Here is a 16,412-nt window from a genome sequence, read left to right as displayed (position 1 = left end):
GCGCCGACCATGATTATACTGCCAGGAAACATTGTATGATTAAATTTCTTGTGGATACTGAAAACGAGTGGTCCTGACCTGAAGAATGCTGTATAAATAAGCAGATCGTCAATCGCGATACAATGTATGATGATGATCATCATGAATGGTACCATGTTGCTGTCATGAATACAGTGTCGTGGAAAAGTAGACCTCTGTCTCCATCTTCTGTTTAAGGGAAGTCAACATTTTATGAGCCGCTCCATACTGCATATTACCCCTTTTTTTCTTGCAGAACACATTTTGAGCAACTGGGCCACCATAGGTACTTTAGTAACTGGAAGTGGTGAACGTGTGGTTATCTACTCGAACAGGTGAAAGTATGTTTTTAATTATCTTTTTAAAAATAATTATTTTCCCCTCGGTACAAGGGGTACAATATTTTAATAATCAGATTTCTAAATTATAAAAGCATTTTAGTTTGTCATACATACGAGCTACATCATTGGTATGGATGCATTGTAGCTAATATGCTATCCAGCTAGAACTATTATATCTAACGTTATATGACTGAGTTAGCTAGGCAACGACATTCGATGCTTTCTTTTGAACCAAGCTAATCGACGGACACTGTTTATTTCGGTAGTTAGCTAGCTAGATCTCCAATTATCTAATGCCCACTCCCCTCTGTGCCGTGTTGTATTATTAACGCTACACGTTGAAACGGTGTTAACCAACTAGCTAGTTAGCAGACATATTACTCGCACAACGTTGAAACCCAGTTGGTTAGCTAAAGCTACCTAACGTTAGTTGGCTAGCTAAACTGAAGAGAAGTGTCAGTGCGGGACAGGTAAGCCAGCAACAAGCTAGCCAGCTGTCCTTGTGAGTGACATGATAATGTCATGTAAGTTAGCTAACTAACGTTAGCTACTAGCAATAAACTCATTTGCATCCAGCTAGCTAGCCAGTCACTGAAGCCAGACTCAAGTGTTACGACTTTGCTTACTCAAATCTATGGCGACGGTTTGTATGGAACCTTCCTGTAATGCCAGATAATGTGATATAACCAAATATTTTTGGTGTCCCATTACTGGGCGTTACAGGAATGTTCCATACAAACAGTCGCCATAGATTTTTCAACTAATATGTCCTGTTGGCGACAGTGGTGGAAAAAGTACCCAATTGTCATGTTGAGTAAAAGTAAAGATACCTTTAAAACTTCTTCGGGGTCGGTGCTAATGCGATTAGCATGAGGTTGTAAGTGACAAGAACATTTGCCAGGACATAGACATATCTGTTATTGGCAGAAAGATTAACAAGAATGTAAGCTAACTGCACTGTCCAATTTACAGTAGCTATTATAGTGAAAGAATACCATGCTATTGTTTTTTAAAATACATTTGATTTTACATTTATTTAACTAGGCAAGTTAGTTAAAAACAAATTCTTATTTTCAATGATGGCCTAGGAACAGTGGGTTAACTTCCTTGTTCAGGGGCAGAACAACAGATTTTTACCTTGTAAGCGCGGGGATTCGATCTTGCAAACTTTCGGTTACTAGTCCAACACTCTAACCACTAGGCTACCTGCCGCCTCGACCCGCTTGAGGAGAGTGCACAATTTTGAACATTTAAAAGTTATTAATAAACAAATTTGGGCAGTCTTGGTACAACATTTTGAACATAAATCCAATGGTTCATTGGATCAGTCTAAAACGTTGCACACAACTAGTCTTGTAGATGACAATGCAACCGAAACTAAGATCTACACACATGCAAGAGGCATATTTTGTTTTTATACAAAATATAGATGTAATATATTTCTGAATTTTTGTAGAACCACCTACAACTGGAAACGGACATTTCTAAGATATTTTCTTAATTTTCGATTCCGTGAAAAAAGTATCAGCAAGAACAGGCTTTAGTTGAAAAATCTATGGCAGTTTGTATGGAGCTTTCCTGTAACGCCCAGTAATGGACACCAAAAAACTCTACTATATCACATTATCTGGCATGCTATTTGTAGCTAACTCATACTAGGCTACACGGCAAAAGTAAAAAATGTCATTCAAAGGTCAGAAATAGGCAGTCTAGCCTATTGTAGAACCAGGCATTCACATTTGTGTCCGTTTTTCATATTTTATTTTGATTTGTTGCTGTAGTTTTACTGGAGAAATTTAGATTTTAATGGTTTTGTCGCTAAGCACGTGCCTAATTTGATGTGCATGTTTTCTTCCTGTGTGTATCTTATTGGCTTTAGTTGTGCACAGGTCAGCAGATGGCGTCAGCAATGATCTCCGTCCACACCACAGCCTCTCGCTTTGCCCTGCTCCAGGTCGACTCTGATTCGGACTCCGATTCAGAGTCAGGAAGGACTAAAGGCAGCCGGGACTCTGGAAAGACTCGGCCCGGGAAGACAACCGGGGGGAAATCCACCGCAAGCAACGACAAGAAGAAGGAAAAGAGGAAGAAGAAGAAAGAGCAGCAACAGAGCGAGGCCAATGAGGTGATTGGCAGAGGCATTTCAACTCCCTAGTCAACACCAATTTCTGGTGGTCCCATTGTCGGTTCTCAAAGGTTTCACTTTCACTAATTTACCTGAGCTTGAGGACTGATAATGACTCCTGTCTCCTGTCCCCAGTTAAGAAATCTTGCCTTTAAGAAGCTCCCTCAGAAGTCCTCTGCCCCGCCCCCCTCCCTGTCTCTGCAGGGTGTGGCCAATGAGCTGCTCCATCCCGCAGCAGGGGACCAAGCCATGCCCCCGGAAGGCTGGCAGCAATGGAAGCAAAGGGACAACCAGGTAGAACCTGACAGACACCCCTTAACTAAGAACAGAGCCCTGTCCAGAAACAACCTATCCCCCCCAGACACTTGTTGAGATCTGAGAGGATTGAATAGTTGTTATAAAAATGGTCCTGCTACTATATTACTAATACATTTTATTCATTTAGCAGACACTCTTATCAAGAGAGACTTACAATAGCAATTAGGTTTAAGTGCCTTGCCCAAGGGCACATTGGTATATTTTAACCGCTAGGCTACATATCCCCCCCAAAAATCAGATCTATATTGATTGCTTAGTCCTTAACGGATAGGGGTTGTTTCTGAACAGGGCCCATGATAACACCTGACATGGTCATGAATGGACATGAGTATTGCTCATGGGTGTTCCCCTTTCCTGACAGTCCCCATCTGATCTATCCTTTATTTTTGTCTTTGTTTCTGCCAAATGCAGTTAACGAGCGAGCTTTATGAGGCCGACCTGGAGAAGGCACTGATGATGAGTAAACTGGAGTTTGAGCAGCATAAACAGGTACCACGCTGCCCCCATCGCAGAACGCTGTTACTAAACATCTATTTGACAAAAATCTGAACCACGGAGGTGTAGATTAATGAATGTTCCATTTAAGCAGATGCTGTTCTTTTAAATTGCCTCCTGTCAGGATGATGACGGCACAGACACTCCCTCTCCCAAGTCCCGAGGAGCAGCAGCAGGGAAGAAGGACAAGAAGAAGAACCAGCAGGGAAAAGACAAGAAGATGACGGTCTCTCTGAAGGACTTCCAGGCGGAGGGGGGTGAGACCACCAGTGGCAAACAGAGAGCTACACTTAAGTTAACATTGAACACTGCCCAACATCATCAATACTGTGCCATCATAGCAGTAGCACTACTTGTTTAGCAATCCACTTCGAGCAGGTGCTGCGTAGATATGCTATAAATGTCTCACTGTTTTCTCAGTTGTCCCACTCATCTTATTATTCCGTTTTTTTATGACATTCATGGGTTGCATGTTGAATCACACTATTGTTTGAAACGTTTGTTTTGAACTGATGCCCGCCTGAGCATTCTACTCAATGCATTGTCAGTGAGTGCTGGTTAATTTTTTTTATCAAAAGTGCATTACATTGGCTTGGAAATGCAATGAAATTCAAAAAGGACGCAAATAATTAGTAGGAAAACCTTTTGTCATAATATTGATGTCATCAGATTGACTTCAGTATAACGTTAGCTAGCTAAGATTGAGGGGAGGCTAGCTAATGTTAGCATTGTTAGCTATTTTTGACGAACTTTGCTAGCTGATGACAACATTGCCATCAGTGTAAAGTAAAATTGACGACATGATAATGTTAGCAAAGTTGTTTCCTATTAAATATTTTACTACTTTAGCAATGTTATCGTATTTCCAGGCACTATTGTGTAATTTAGACGAAACCGTAGACTAGGTTTGTCACCACTTTAGGGCACCACTGCAGCGCAGCAAGTAGAGGGCGGCTTGACAACGTTCATAACAATGGCATGACGTGACGGAGGTGCAACCTATGAATACTTGACATAAAAATAATTAATTAATACTTGACATGTTGTATTCTACTTAAAAAACATGATTCTCCTTTCCAGATCAGAGTAAGAAGCAGGAGAAAGAGGTAACGTTGTTTTACTCTGTTGGGCTTACTACAGTGCTTCGACAGAGTTTAAACCTGTCATGTGAGGATGAATGTGATGGAATGGTGGTGATATGACGTGAACTGGCGCAAATTGTCTAAGGTGTGTGTGTGTGTGATGTCATAATTCAAATTCTGAATCCATTGATGACATCACTCTAGGAGCCCAAACCCCCCGCACCTCCAGAAGACAAGTTCTTCAACAAGCTTGAGGATGACGTTAGCAAAATCGTACAGCAGGAAAAAAGACGTGAGCAGTTTTCTAACAGCACTGGCCTCGAGGTCACGACTTCAACAGAGCATGAACCGGTAAGGCCGACTGCAAATCTGTTTAGTGTAAAAAATCATTTTCGCAAAACGACCTTTGAGTGACTGCTGGTAAGACCATGGAGGTCAGTGTAACTTATCTCTCAGAGCCTAACTGTGACTCCCATCACACCTCTCAGGACCCTCGAACTGAGCAGCTAAAGGACGACCTGGAGAAAAAAGACCAAGAAATTGACAAGTTAAAGAAGGTCATTTCACAATGGGAGGTGAGTCATTGTAGGGATACTGGTACTAGGCTTTAATGGAGCATTCCTAAAAGACAAAGGACAGAATACTGCCATCAGCCATTTACAGTTGGTGTAAATCTATATGTGCGTATGAATCTATATGGTCCCCATGGGCTCCGCTCCTGATCTCAATCCTCAGGTGAAATACAAAGAAGTGAAAGCCAGAAACTCCCAGCTCCTGAAGATGCTGCAGCAGGGAGAGAGTGAGTACAGCTACTGCACTCCTAATTCAATCTGACTATACTGTAATCCAGTACTGATGCATTAGGTAGGCCTTCACGTTCTCATTCACTTATTCTCTCCCTTTCTCCACAGTGAAAGATAAAGCCGAGATCCTACTGCAGGTGGAAGAGCTTCTAAATATCAAAGAGGAGTTGTCTTCACAGGTGTGTGTGTGTGTGTCTCAAACCTTTCAACTTGCCATGCAAGGATGACGACCTCGTTGAATTACCTTTATTTCCCTCTCCAGGTGACATCACTACATGCCTCACTGGAACAAGAGAAGTCGAAAGTGAAAGGTTTACAAACAGATCAGCCAAAACACCATCAGGTAGAACGGCACATTACATACTCACACTTGCAAGTGGCACTTAATACAACACATATTTAGTTTAAAGCTGCAATATGTAGTGCTTTGGGCGACTTGACTAAATTCACATAGAAATGGGTGTTATAGATCTGTCGTGGAAATTACAGAAATTGGTTGTTAGAAAAGCACAAACATAACATTTTCCATCACATGTCATTCTCATTGAAAGCAAGTCTAAGAAGCGGTACATCTGTTTTATGTGCGTTATTTCTATGCTTCCCGTTCTTAAGTTTTTTTGTGTCTTTTACTTTCGGTTTTGTACAGCAGCTTCAAACAGCTGAAACAACAATATTTTTGGTTAAGGAAAATATATTACACAGTGGTTTAGATGGTACAATATTTCTCTACACTATACTTAGTTTGTGACAAAACATTAGAATTTTTGCAACCAGGAAATGGCGGAGCGATTTTTACATAGTGCCTCTTTAACCGTCGCTGTCTGATTTTTAAAATCAGCAGCTCTCGCCTGGTTCTGAGAGAGGAGTTAGGGCTACAGTGTTTGTTTGTTTTTACTGTTCAACCTGTGTAAAGCCGTGAGTCAAGTGTGTGTGCTCCCCTCTTAGATCAGCCAGGAAGTCACCCCTAGGAAGATTACCAAGGTAACAGTGCAGCTGCAGCAGTCCTCACTCTCCAGAACAGGACACTACTAGACTGACACAAAACTGAACCATTCACTTAGTCCAACTCAACTTAGTCCAATAAGTCTCTATGCTAACTAGTGTAGTTCAGTTGAAGGATGTTAGTTTGGTAACAACTTACAAGCCGGTCTTATCATATCATGAAATGCTGAATCTCTTGAGCTGTCTTAAGCCGTTGTAGACGGTCAAGACCCTGACAAGCTAACCACCAAACTACTGATGTAAGACACTGTACTCACTCCATACTTCCTGGTCTCCTCTGATTGGCAGGGAAACAGGAAGGGGAAAAAGGGTCCAGAGTCTGATCTATGAAGACTGCAGAAGGAAGAACATTGACTGCAAAAACAAACTAAGCCACTCCTATTCTTCAGGGTCTCCTTGTTTGTACTGTTATTCTCTACTGTCTTCATGCGTTATGCATGACTCGTATTACCACACACCAACTCCTGGATGTGTTGAACTGCAGAAGTCATGAAAAGGCTTTTAATAAAGGCTCTGATAAAGATACATTTCAAGTTGACTGACATCATCGCATCTCTTTTTCTGGTATGATGCCAAATGACAGGTGTGAAATTTGTTTGTTTTTCCCTTTCACTGCAAGGTAAATAAACAACTTTTCCAGTGTAAAATCATGTCTCATTGTGGTATTATTACTTCTATGTTCTAATGGTAGGCTACACCACAAGATGCTATATTTCTCCTATTTTTGATGCTAATGAGAGGTAGCATGTTTTAGTGTACCCTCATCTTCACTTGATTCATTCATGACAAATTACACTATATATACAAAAGTACGTGAACGCCCCTTCAAATGAGTGGATTTGGCTATTTCAGCCACACCCATTGCTGGCAGGTGTATAAAATTGAGCACATAACCATGCAATCTCCATAGACAAACATTGGCAGTAGAATGGCCTTACTGAAGAGCTCAGTGACTTTCAACGTGGCACTGTCATAGGATGCCAACTTTCCAACAAGTCAGTTTGTTAAATTTCTGCCCTGCTAGAGCTGCCCCGGTCAACTGTAAGTTATTGTGAAGTAGAAATGTCTAGGAGCAACAACGGCTCAGCTGTGAAGTGGTATGCCACACAAGCTCATAGAACGGGACCGCTAAGTGCTTAAGCGGGTAAAAATAGTCTATCTGTTGCAACACTCACTACCACGTTCCAAACTGCCTCTGGAAGCAACATCCGCACAAGAACAGTTCGTCGGGAGCTTCATGAAATGGGGTTCCATGGCCGAGCAGCCACACACAAGCCTAAGATCACCATGCGGAATGCCAAGCATCGGCTGGAGTGGTGTAAAGCTTGCCGCCATTGGACTCTGGAGCAGTGTAAACGCGTTCTCTGACAAGTCCGGCGGACGAATCTGGGTTTGGCGGATGCCAGGATAACGCTACCTGCCCCAACGAATAGTGACAACTGTAAAGTTTGGTGAAATCTTAATGTTACAACATACAATGACATTCTAGAAGATTCTGTGCTTCCAATTTTGTGGCTACAGTTTGCGGAAGGTCCTTTCCTGTTTCTGCATGACAATGCCCCTTGCACAAAGCGAGGTCCATACAGAAATGGTTTGTCGAGATCGGTGTGGAAGAACTAGACTGGCCTTCACAGAGCCCTGACCTCAACCCCATCGAACACCTCTGGGTTGAATTGGAACATCGACTGCGAGCCAGGTATAATCGCCCAACCTTATTAATGCTCTTATGGCTTATGGAAGCAAGTCCCCGCAGAAATGTTCCAACATCTAGTGGAAAGCCTTTCCAGAAAAGTGGAGTTTTTTCTAGCAGCAAAGGCGGGACCAACTCCATATTAATGCCCATGAGATGTTCGAAGAGCAGGTGTCCACATACTTGTGGTCATGTAGTGTATTTAATCATGGCTGCAGCTGAATGAATGTACGAGTGTTCAGAAACATCTAACGAAATTAATTAGGCTACAATATGTTGAAATATTAAGAGGTAAAGAAAATAACGCTATCCGTGCACTGTTATCCATTATGACGTTTGCAGATATTTTTCGAATCAGCAAGATTAGGACACCAGGAAATAAAATATCACATTACGAGATTCGCTTATGCAAAGTCTGTTCTTTGCCCGCGTGGTCAGACATCGGTCTGTCCCCACCGCGAGAACAAAAAAGATGGCTAATACTGTGGATGAGGACGAGCAACAACCATCTGCTGCTGAATGTAAGATCATCAGAGTTACTGTGAAAACACCAAAGGAAAAAGAGGACATCGCCATTCCAGAGAACATCTCCATCAAACAGGTCAGTGCGGTCATTGGAACTGTCATATTTGCTTGTGTGGAATCCATTTATTCGGTCAAGTCACGGTGTCTTATCGGAACATGGTCTAAACCACACATGGGGCAACTGTCAAGTATTTCTAAATCCTTTTTCTATATCTAATTTTGACAGTACTAGACCTATGTGATGTTTTGGATTTTAACACTTACGTGTTTTCATGGATGTAAACTTTTATATGCCGCCGGGCCAGTGGTCCTGTCCCCACCGAGGTGCACCCACACACAGCTGGACTGATGCAATCAGCTTATTTGTGAATGATGCCATGTTTGTTGTTTGTGCCTACGTTACATTTTTCTTATTATGCTGTCTTCATGGCGATTACATTTTCTTTACTGTTGAAGGCCAAATGTGACTCCCAATGTCTGATATAGCCTACAGTAAAATGGGTTTTCTCTCTGTCTGTCTGCTACTTGGCAGGGATGAGTTCATGTCTCTCCCTGCCTTCTGTCTGTCTCTGTAGTTTAAGGAGCAGATAGCCCAGCGGTTCCAGGCACAAACAGAGCAGCTGGTGCTCATCTTCGCTGGGAAGATCCTCAAAGATGCAGATCTGCTGAGTCACCAAGGCATCCACAACGGACTGACCGTCCACCTGGTCATCAAGACCCAGAGCAGGTACACACACACATTTCACACACTATGCATGTGAGTAGGTAAGAAAATATGAAAGCATTAAAGTTGTCCCCAAAATTGGATTGATGGACTATACTGTCCGTTTCCCTTTCTGTTGAAGGCCTCCGGAGTTGTGTGCCTCTCCTTCCAACAGCACTGCCTCAGAACAGGCCCAACCAGAAGGCCCTACCTCTGTCCCTGGACCCCCTCCTGTAGAACCTACCTCTGTCCCTCGACCCTCTCCTGTTTCTTCAGCCACCCCTACCCTCAGCCTTGGTAAGACCAGCTGTATCCCTCCCTTACCCCCTTCATCAACAACACATCCACCACACTGACCCTCAACACGGGGGCTCCTCAGGGTTGCGTGCTTAGCACCCTCCTGTATTCCCTATTCACCCACAACTGTGTGGCCGCGCACGACTCTAACACCATCATTAAGTTTGCAGACGACACACCGGTGGTAGGCCTGATCACTGACGATGATGAGACAGGCTATAGAAGAGGAGGTCAATAACCTGGCAGTGTGGTGCCAGAACAGCAACCTCTCCCTCAACGTCAGCAACACAAAGGAGCTGATCGTGGACTACAGGAAATGGAGGACCGAGCACACCCCCATTCACATTGATGGGGCTGTAGTGGAGCGGGTCGAGAGCTTCAAGTTCCTCGGTGTCCACATCACTAAGGATCTATCATGGTCCACACACACCAACACAGTCGTGAAGACGGGACGACAATGCCCTTTCACCCTCAGGAAGCTGAAAATATCTAGTCAAATGGCTACCCAGACTATTCACATTGCCCCCCCTCCCCTCTCCACACCACTGCCACTCTCTGTTGTCATCTATGCATAGTCACTTTAATTAGCTCTACCTACATGTAGAGTCCCTCATCTAACCGGTGCCCCCGCACATTGACTCTGTACCGGCACCCCCCTCTATATATTTTATTCGGCACGTGACTAATAACATTTGATTTAGTAATATGTACATATCTACCTCAAATCTGTTGTGCATGAACTTGGTACTGGTCTCCGTGTATACAGCCAAGTTATCATTAGTCATTGTGTATTTATTGTATACAGCCAAGTTATCATTAGTCATTGTGTATTTATTGTATACAGCCAAGTTATCATTAGTCATTGTGTATTTATTGTATACAGCCAAGTTATCATTACGTGTTTTACTTTTCTATTCTCTCTGCGTTGTTGGGAAGGGCCATAAGCATTTCACTGTCAGTCTACACCTGGTGTTTGCGAAGCACGTGACAACATGTTTTTATTTGATCTGGGGCTTCGTGTGTGTGTGTGTGTGTGTGTGTGTGTGTGTGTGTGTGTGTGTGTGTGTGTGTGTGTGTGTGGGTGTGTGGGTGGGTGGGTGGGTGGGTGGGTGGGTGGGTGGGTGGGTGGGTGGATGAGTTGGTAGCCAAATGTTTCTGATGGGTATTTGCTACGTCAACATTAAGCTTTGTCCAACAGGGTAGGTTTGGTAAAGCAATGAAACTGAGTAGAGTAAAAAATATATCTTTCTCGCCCTCTGTCTATATCCTGTAGGTCTAGGCAGTCCAGGGACAGCTGCTGCGGGTCCTGGTCTCGCTGAGCTGCAGAGGCAGCTGATGTCCAACCCTGAGCTGCTGGCCCATATTATGGACAGTCCCTTGGTCCAGGGCATGCTGTCCAACCCAGACATGATGAGACAGCTCATCATGGCCAACCCCCAGATGCAGCAGCTGCTGCAGCACAACCCCAACATCACCCACCTGTTCAACAACCCTGACGTCATGAGACAGGTGTGTGTGTTGCGGTTACCTTTGTGTCTGTGTTATTCCTTTCGAACCTCCTCTCTCTTCCCTGTGTCATTGTTCTCCTCTCCTTGTCTTGCAGACCCTGGAGATAGCACGGAACCCGACCATGATGCAGGAGATGTTGCGCAACCAGGACAGGGCACTAAGCAACAATGCCCTCCGCAGGATGTACACTGATGCTCAGGGACCCGTGCTGAATGCTGCTGCTCAGGAACAGGTAGGTACACACACACAGCTCCTGATGGAACTTTAAAGTGTAATGTTAACACTTAATGCCAATCATTGACCAGGACAAGTAAAGGTAAATGAACTAACTAGTTTAGCTGGACTGTAACCCACTCTGTCTTGCTTAGATTGCAGGAAACCCTTTTGCTTCTCTGATGACCTCATCATCAGGGGAAACCCAGTCACCACAGGTGGAAAATGGAGACCCCCTCACCAACCCCTGGGTTCCCCCTGCTTCCACAGACACCCCTACAGGCACCGCCACACCCACCACTACCCCCACCCAGTCCAGCAATGGCCCTCAGACCACCCTGCACAACCTAGGTCCCGCCATGGGAGGTAGAACATCTAACAGTGGTACAAACACACCCACATTTATGCTCACACACAGGTCAATGGAATAGAATGTTATATATTTTTTAACTGGTTGAATGGCTAGTCTTACCATGTAGGGACCTGCAAATTACCGCATGTGAGATAAATTACACATAAACAAAAAATTACTTGCCTGCAACCAAATTTAATTTGAATTTTGAATAATTTAGTCTAGACCATTTTTATTTTCTTTGAAGATGAAAAATTGCAATTTCAGTTAATTTTTTTGATTGGTCTTGTGCAGTTGTAAATCAAACATACGTTTTTTTCAATTTCAACGTATTTTTTAAGAAATGATGAATCGTGCAAGGGTGCCGATATACTTGACCGAATCTGTGGGCTTACACATTCATTAATAAGCTCCCCTGTATCCCCCAATTATTATTGTGTGGATATAGCAGGTATGTTCAATAGTTCGGGCATGCAGAGTCTTCTGCAGCAGATCACGGAGAACCCCACGCTGATGCACAACATGCTGTCAGCCCCCTACATGAGGAGCCTACTCAACAGCCTGAGCCAGAACCCTGACCTAGCAGCACAGGTACACACACACACACACACACACACACACACACACACACACACACACACACACACACACACACACACACACACACACACACACTTCTAATGTCCCTGAATGTTTTAGATGATGCTGAACAACCCACTGTTTTCTGGGAACCCTCAACTGCAGCAGCAAATGAGACAACAACTCCCAATGTTCCTCCAACAGGTTAGTGACCTTAAAACACCAAGTGGTGCTGGGATGACTATACAGTAAGCTGTGATTGATCCTCTGACCGCTGTGAGAGTCTCTCTGATTGGTGTTTCCTCAGATGCAGAACCCTGAGATGCTGTCGGCCATGTCCAACCCCAGGGCCATGCAGGCACTGCTGCAGATCCAACAGGGACTGCAGACCCTTGCCACCGAGGCACCTGGATTCATACCAGGGTATGAACACCAGTTCTCCATACCTCCACATGCACTTAGTCAGAACATCCATATATCAACATACACCTTCACTTTTCACCTCAAAGACCTCCACCTACAGTACCTCTTTAAGCGACCTATATTTTGTACTCCACCCACATAGTTCCTATAGCAACGTAGTGTTGAGCTGTGGTCGGCTGACGCCATGATGCCTGTCGTTCCTGTAGGGTTGGACTGGGAGGCGCCGGCTCAGATCTTAACCCTGCCCCTGGATTGTCATCAGACCCCGCCCCTAGTGACCTCAGCTGTGGGTCCCAGGTAGTCACGGAAACGGGTCAGCGGCAACAACAACAGTTTGTGCGTCAGATGCTAGACGCTCTCGCTAGCACCAATCAGCAGGTTAGCCCCAGAATTGATCTGCATTATTCTCCCAAAACCTGACCCTGTTTTACTTCAAGTCTCTCAAAGTGGTGTGTATGACCCAATCCTCAATCAACCTTTAAGCCCTATGTCCTATCATGCATTTAGGGGTTAATTTGGGATTGGACCTATGTTGTGTCAGCATGGTGGGGAGGAGAGCATTAAACACATGACCATCATCCCAAGTGGAAGACAAAGTACTGTACCTTTTGTGTGTAGGCTCAGACTGAAGAGCTGCCTTTCCAGCAGCAGGTGGAGCAGCTGACGACCATGGGCTTCCTCAACCCAGAGGCCAACCTGCAGGCCCTCATCGCTACCGGGGGAGACGTCAACGCTGCCGTAGAACGACTGCTGGACTCGCCACCCTTGTAATACACACACACTTCACACGTGCACATACAATTAACAAATTCACGTGCGCACTCACTTGTACAATCATGCAGTTGTACGATCAGATGCTTGCACATTCTTCACTCACAGAGAACTAGTGAAACATGCACTCCTGAATGCCATTTATATTGTATATGTAAGCTGCTGAACTGTGAAGTGCAGGCCTGTCTGTGCTGTATGTTCTGAATGGCCTTAGTTGGTTCAGGCTCTAATCTGGATCATGCTGGCTTCTGCCATATTCCTTTATGCACTAAGAGAGTCCCATCCTAAGAGAGTCCCATCCTAAGAGAGTCCCATCCTAAGAGAGTCCCATCCTAAGAGAGTCCCATCCTAAGAGAGTCCCATCCTAAGAGAGTCCCATCCTAAGAGAGTCCCATCCTAAGAGAGTCCCATCCTAAGAGAGTCCCATCCTAAGAGTCCTTCCAAGGCTCTAAGAGTGAATATGCTGCTAGTCTCGCATCAAGATGTATTTCCCTGCTGCTACCAAGGCCTTAAACCCAAATCAGGATGCTAATATAACCCAAGGGTTCCCTACTGGTGACCCTTGAGAGCATGTGTATAGCAGTCTTAGTTATATGTGTAATGTTAACAGACTGCATTCATAATGCACTAAATGCTATGTGTTCTTTTTGCCACTTCATTATGGTATAGACTAGGGGAGGCCAGTTTTACCACTTCATTATGGTATAGACTAGGGGAGGCCGGTTTTACCACTTCATTATGGTATAGACCAGGGGAGGCCAGTTTTACCACTTCATTATGGTATAGACTAGGGGAGGCCGGTTTTACCACTTCATTATGGTATAGACTAGGGGAGGCCAGTTTTACCACTTCATTATGGTATAGACTAGGGGAGGCCAGAGGGAGGTGCTCATTTTGGAAGTGGGCTGCTCAATTGACTGTTACATGGAGCCGGCCTTTGCTGACAAGTTTCTTCAATAGCAGCCCCTCGTCTCACGCTTGCACAGCCTTGGATATGAGTGCAAGCTTGTAGCACTGATATTGATGTAGCAGTGATGTCCAATCAAGAATAAGTGCGCCTGTGGCTTTAGATTTATTCCCATTTGATAATACAATGACTCACTATGTAGCTCTATTTACCTCTATGTAGCTCTGTGCATTTTATTAACTCTTACAAAATGTACTTTTGACTTACGTGTTATTTCATGGTTATTATAGGTTGTTTTATTGTCTAATGTTCAAACCCTCATAGTATGTTCTTTATGCTCCTACGGTTAGGCTTATATGTGGAGGATGAAGTGTTTTTTTCTTTCTAAACCCCATGTTTCATATTTTTCATGTCTTTAATGTATTCATTGTACAATTTTAATGTATTAATTGTACTGCACCACTGAAACTGGCTAGTGTGACAAAAACAATGTGCTCTGTCCACCACTGGAGGGCACTGTTGACTCAACTCTTCTGCCTCGAGGGAAAATATACAATTCAGGAGCCATTGAAGTACTTACTGTACATGCAAAAAACTGGAGCAGGAAGGAAATCTTAATAATATACCTGAATGGATAGAGTAGAATCTTTAGAGTGCTCAGCAAAGCAATTACTGAAGTCACTTTCTTAGCACATTGCTAGTACGGTGATGATACCAACTGCCTTGGAAAATTGTAGCCTTCATCTTTTTGGTTTTAGCATTTAATTTGTATTCATTCTCCTGTGTGCTGGTTAATAAAGTGAAATGGAAAAAACAAGATTGCTTTGTGTGTGTTAGTCTTTGTCAATGTGTACACAAACTGCAAAGCCATGGTCATTCCTGATGTACACATGCAGTGCTGATTTTAGAATGTACATCTTGGTGGGGTAAAAAAAATGAAGTGCCAGCCAGCAAAGCCACTATACAACACTAAACAATACATTAATTGCACTATAACGGTGACAAACAGTGCCCACAGTGCCCCTAACTGTTAGGGCCTACATAAAGCTGTTCCAACATTAGTCCCAACATCTTACACCTGGCTATCAGCGGGGCCTTGTCTGGCAGCGAAACAGTTCATTCAGCCTCATTTACTCGTTTAAAAAAAACGATGATATGGCTGACTTTTGTTAACAAATGTGGTTTCTAATGACAATTGAGATGTACAAACTATGGCATAAGGGGACGACAAATGGAAGCAAGCCGTAATTTCTATTCAAGACAATGAGCGAGCTAGGACGGACGTAGTCCCTGGCATATTACATAATTTATGCAGCAGCATACAATACATTTTTGGACTGACCTTGTGCTGTGCTCACTTGAACAAGAAGGTGGTGCGGTGGACCTTTGTGGGCAAATTTTGTCATCAAAGTCTGGCATTCTCTGGATTTATGGTGCTTTCAAGACAACTGGGAACTCGGAAAAAACAAGGTTGAATCATGATGACGTCATTGATCTTCAGGTCGCAGCTCTAGAAAGAGGCTGGATTTACAATTCCAGAGTTGAATGACCGTTCAAAACTTATTTTCCCAGTCGGAGCTTGTTTATTCCCGACTTCCCAGTTGTCTTGAACTCACTCAAATCAAGTTTTCGCAGTTCAGAGTTAACAGTTGTTTTGAGCGCGGCACAAATCATGCTTCATTGACAGCATGGCCAATGTTGAATGTTTATCATTTTCAATTTGGAAAAGAGCCTCTTAATCCCAGATTTGGGACTACACAGCCACTGTCACTGTTTCCTTCCAAACCCCTCATTGTTGAATTTGCGTTTTCCAACTTGTTGTGTAATGTTTATGTCCAATGGCCGATGAGCACCGATATGTTTTATCTATAATTTCTCTTCATTATTTCTCTTCATATGACAAGGATTAAAAAGGATTTGCCAGTAGACTGTCAACTTGATTCATGATGGCTAGCTAAGATTTTGAAAGTATATTGTTGACATGATCAGTCTAATCAAAGCTACTGTACATATAACATGATTTGACGTAATTTTATATGTGGCCAATGAGCTTGAGCCTTCTTGAATGGGCACTTCTAATGTAACTCTAAGGCAGCACCCAAGGGGCTAGAATTTTTTACGTCTACCCTTAGACTTGGCGGTGATGTAGTGTCCCCATGAGTGACACAGCACTGAGCCAATCACGGCGCAACGCTCCGTATTTTCTGCTGGCTTTCCCCACCACTACAGAAAGCACTGAGCTATTCAAAAAAAAAAAGC

The 16,412-nt window shown here is 43.7% G+C and overlaps 2 protein-coding genes across 4 annotated transcripts; both read left to right on the top strand.

The window, feature by feature from the left end:
• Nucleotides 1-276: 276 nt before the first annotated feature.
• On the top strand, nt 277-6,831 carry gkap1 (G kinase anchoring protein 1). 3 transcript variants are annotated; one of them, XM_038991881.1, is made up of 12 exons: nt 277-353; nt 2,239-2,484; nt 2,620-2,778; nt 3,214-3,291; nt 3,422-3,554; nt 4,378-4,403; nt 4,584-4,730; nt 4,868-4,954; nt 5,115-5,178; nt 5,291-5,361; nt 5,445-5,525; nt 6,473-6,831. In XM_038991881.1, the coding sequence occupies exons 2-12, from the start codon at nt 2,257-2,259 to the stop codon at nt 6,512-6,514; spliced, it is 1,116 nt and encodes a 371-aa protein (XP_038847809.1). In that variant the 5' UTR covers nt 277-353; nt 2,239-2,256; the 3' UTR covers nt 6,515-6,831. The 3 variants fall into 3 exon arrangements, with proteins under 3 accessions (XP_038847809.1, XP_038847720.1, XP_038847892.1); XM_038991792.1 differs by having other exon boundaries at nt 277-359; XM_038991964.1 differs by lacking the exon at nt 277-353 and adding an exon at nt 613-829.
• Nucleotides 6,832-8,072: 1,241 nt separating this feature from the next.
• On the top strand, nt 8,073-14,958 carry LOC120046415 (ubiquilin-1-like). Its single transcript, XM_038991667.1, has 11 exons — nt 8,073-8,475; nt 8,975-9,126; nt 9,245-9,399; nt 10,673-10,908; nt 11,003-11,140; nt 11,277-11,487; nt 11,922-12,064; nt 12,173-12,256; nt 12,360-12,475; nt 12,682-12,853; nt 13,094-14,958. Exons 1-11 carry the CDS (start codon nt 8,281-8,283, stop codon nt 13,244-13,246), a joined length of 1,755 nt encoding a protein of 584 aa, XP_038847595.1. The 5' UTR covers nt 8,073-8,280; the 3' UTR covers nt 13,247-14,958.
• Nucleotides 14,959-16,412: the final 1,454 nt, after the last annotated feature.

Source organism: Salvelinus namaycush, chromosome 1 (genome assembly GCF_016432855.1).
Source record: "Salvelinus namaycush isolate Seneca chromosome 1, SaNama_1.0, whole genome shotgun sequence".
Taxonomy (NCBI): Eukaryota; Metazoa; Chordata; class Actinopteri; order Salmoniformes; family Salmonidae; genus Salvelinus; species Salvelinus namaycush.
This window is presented reverse-complemented; position numbering and strand designations above follow the sequence as displayed.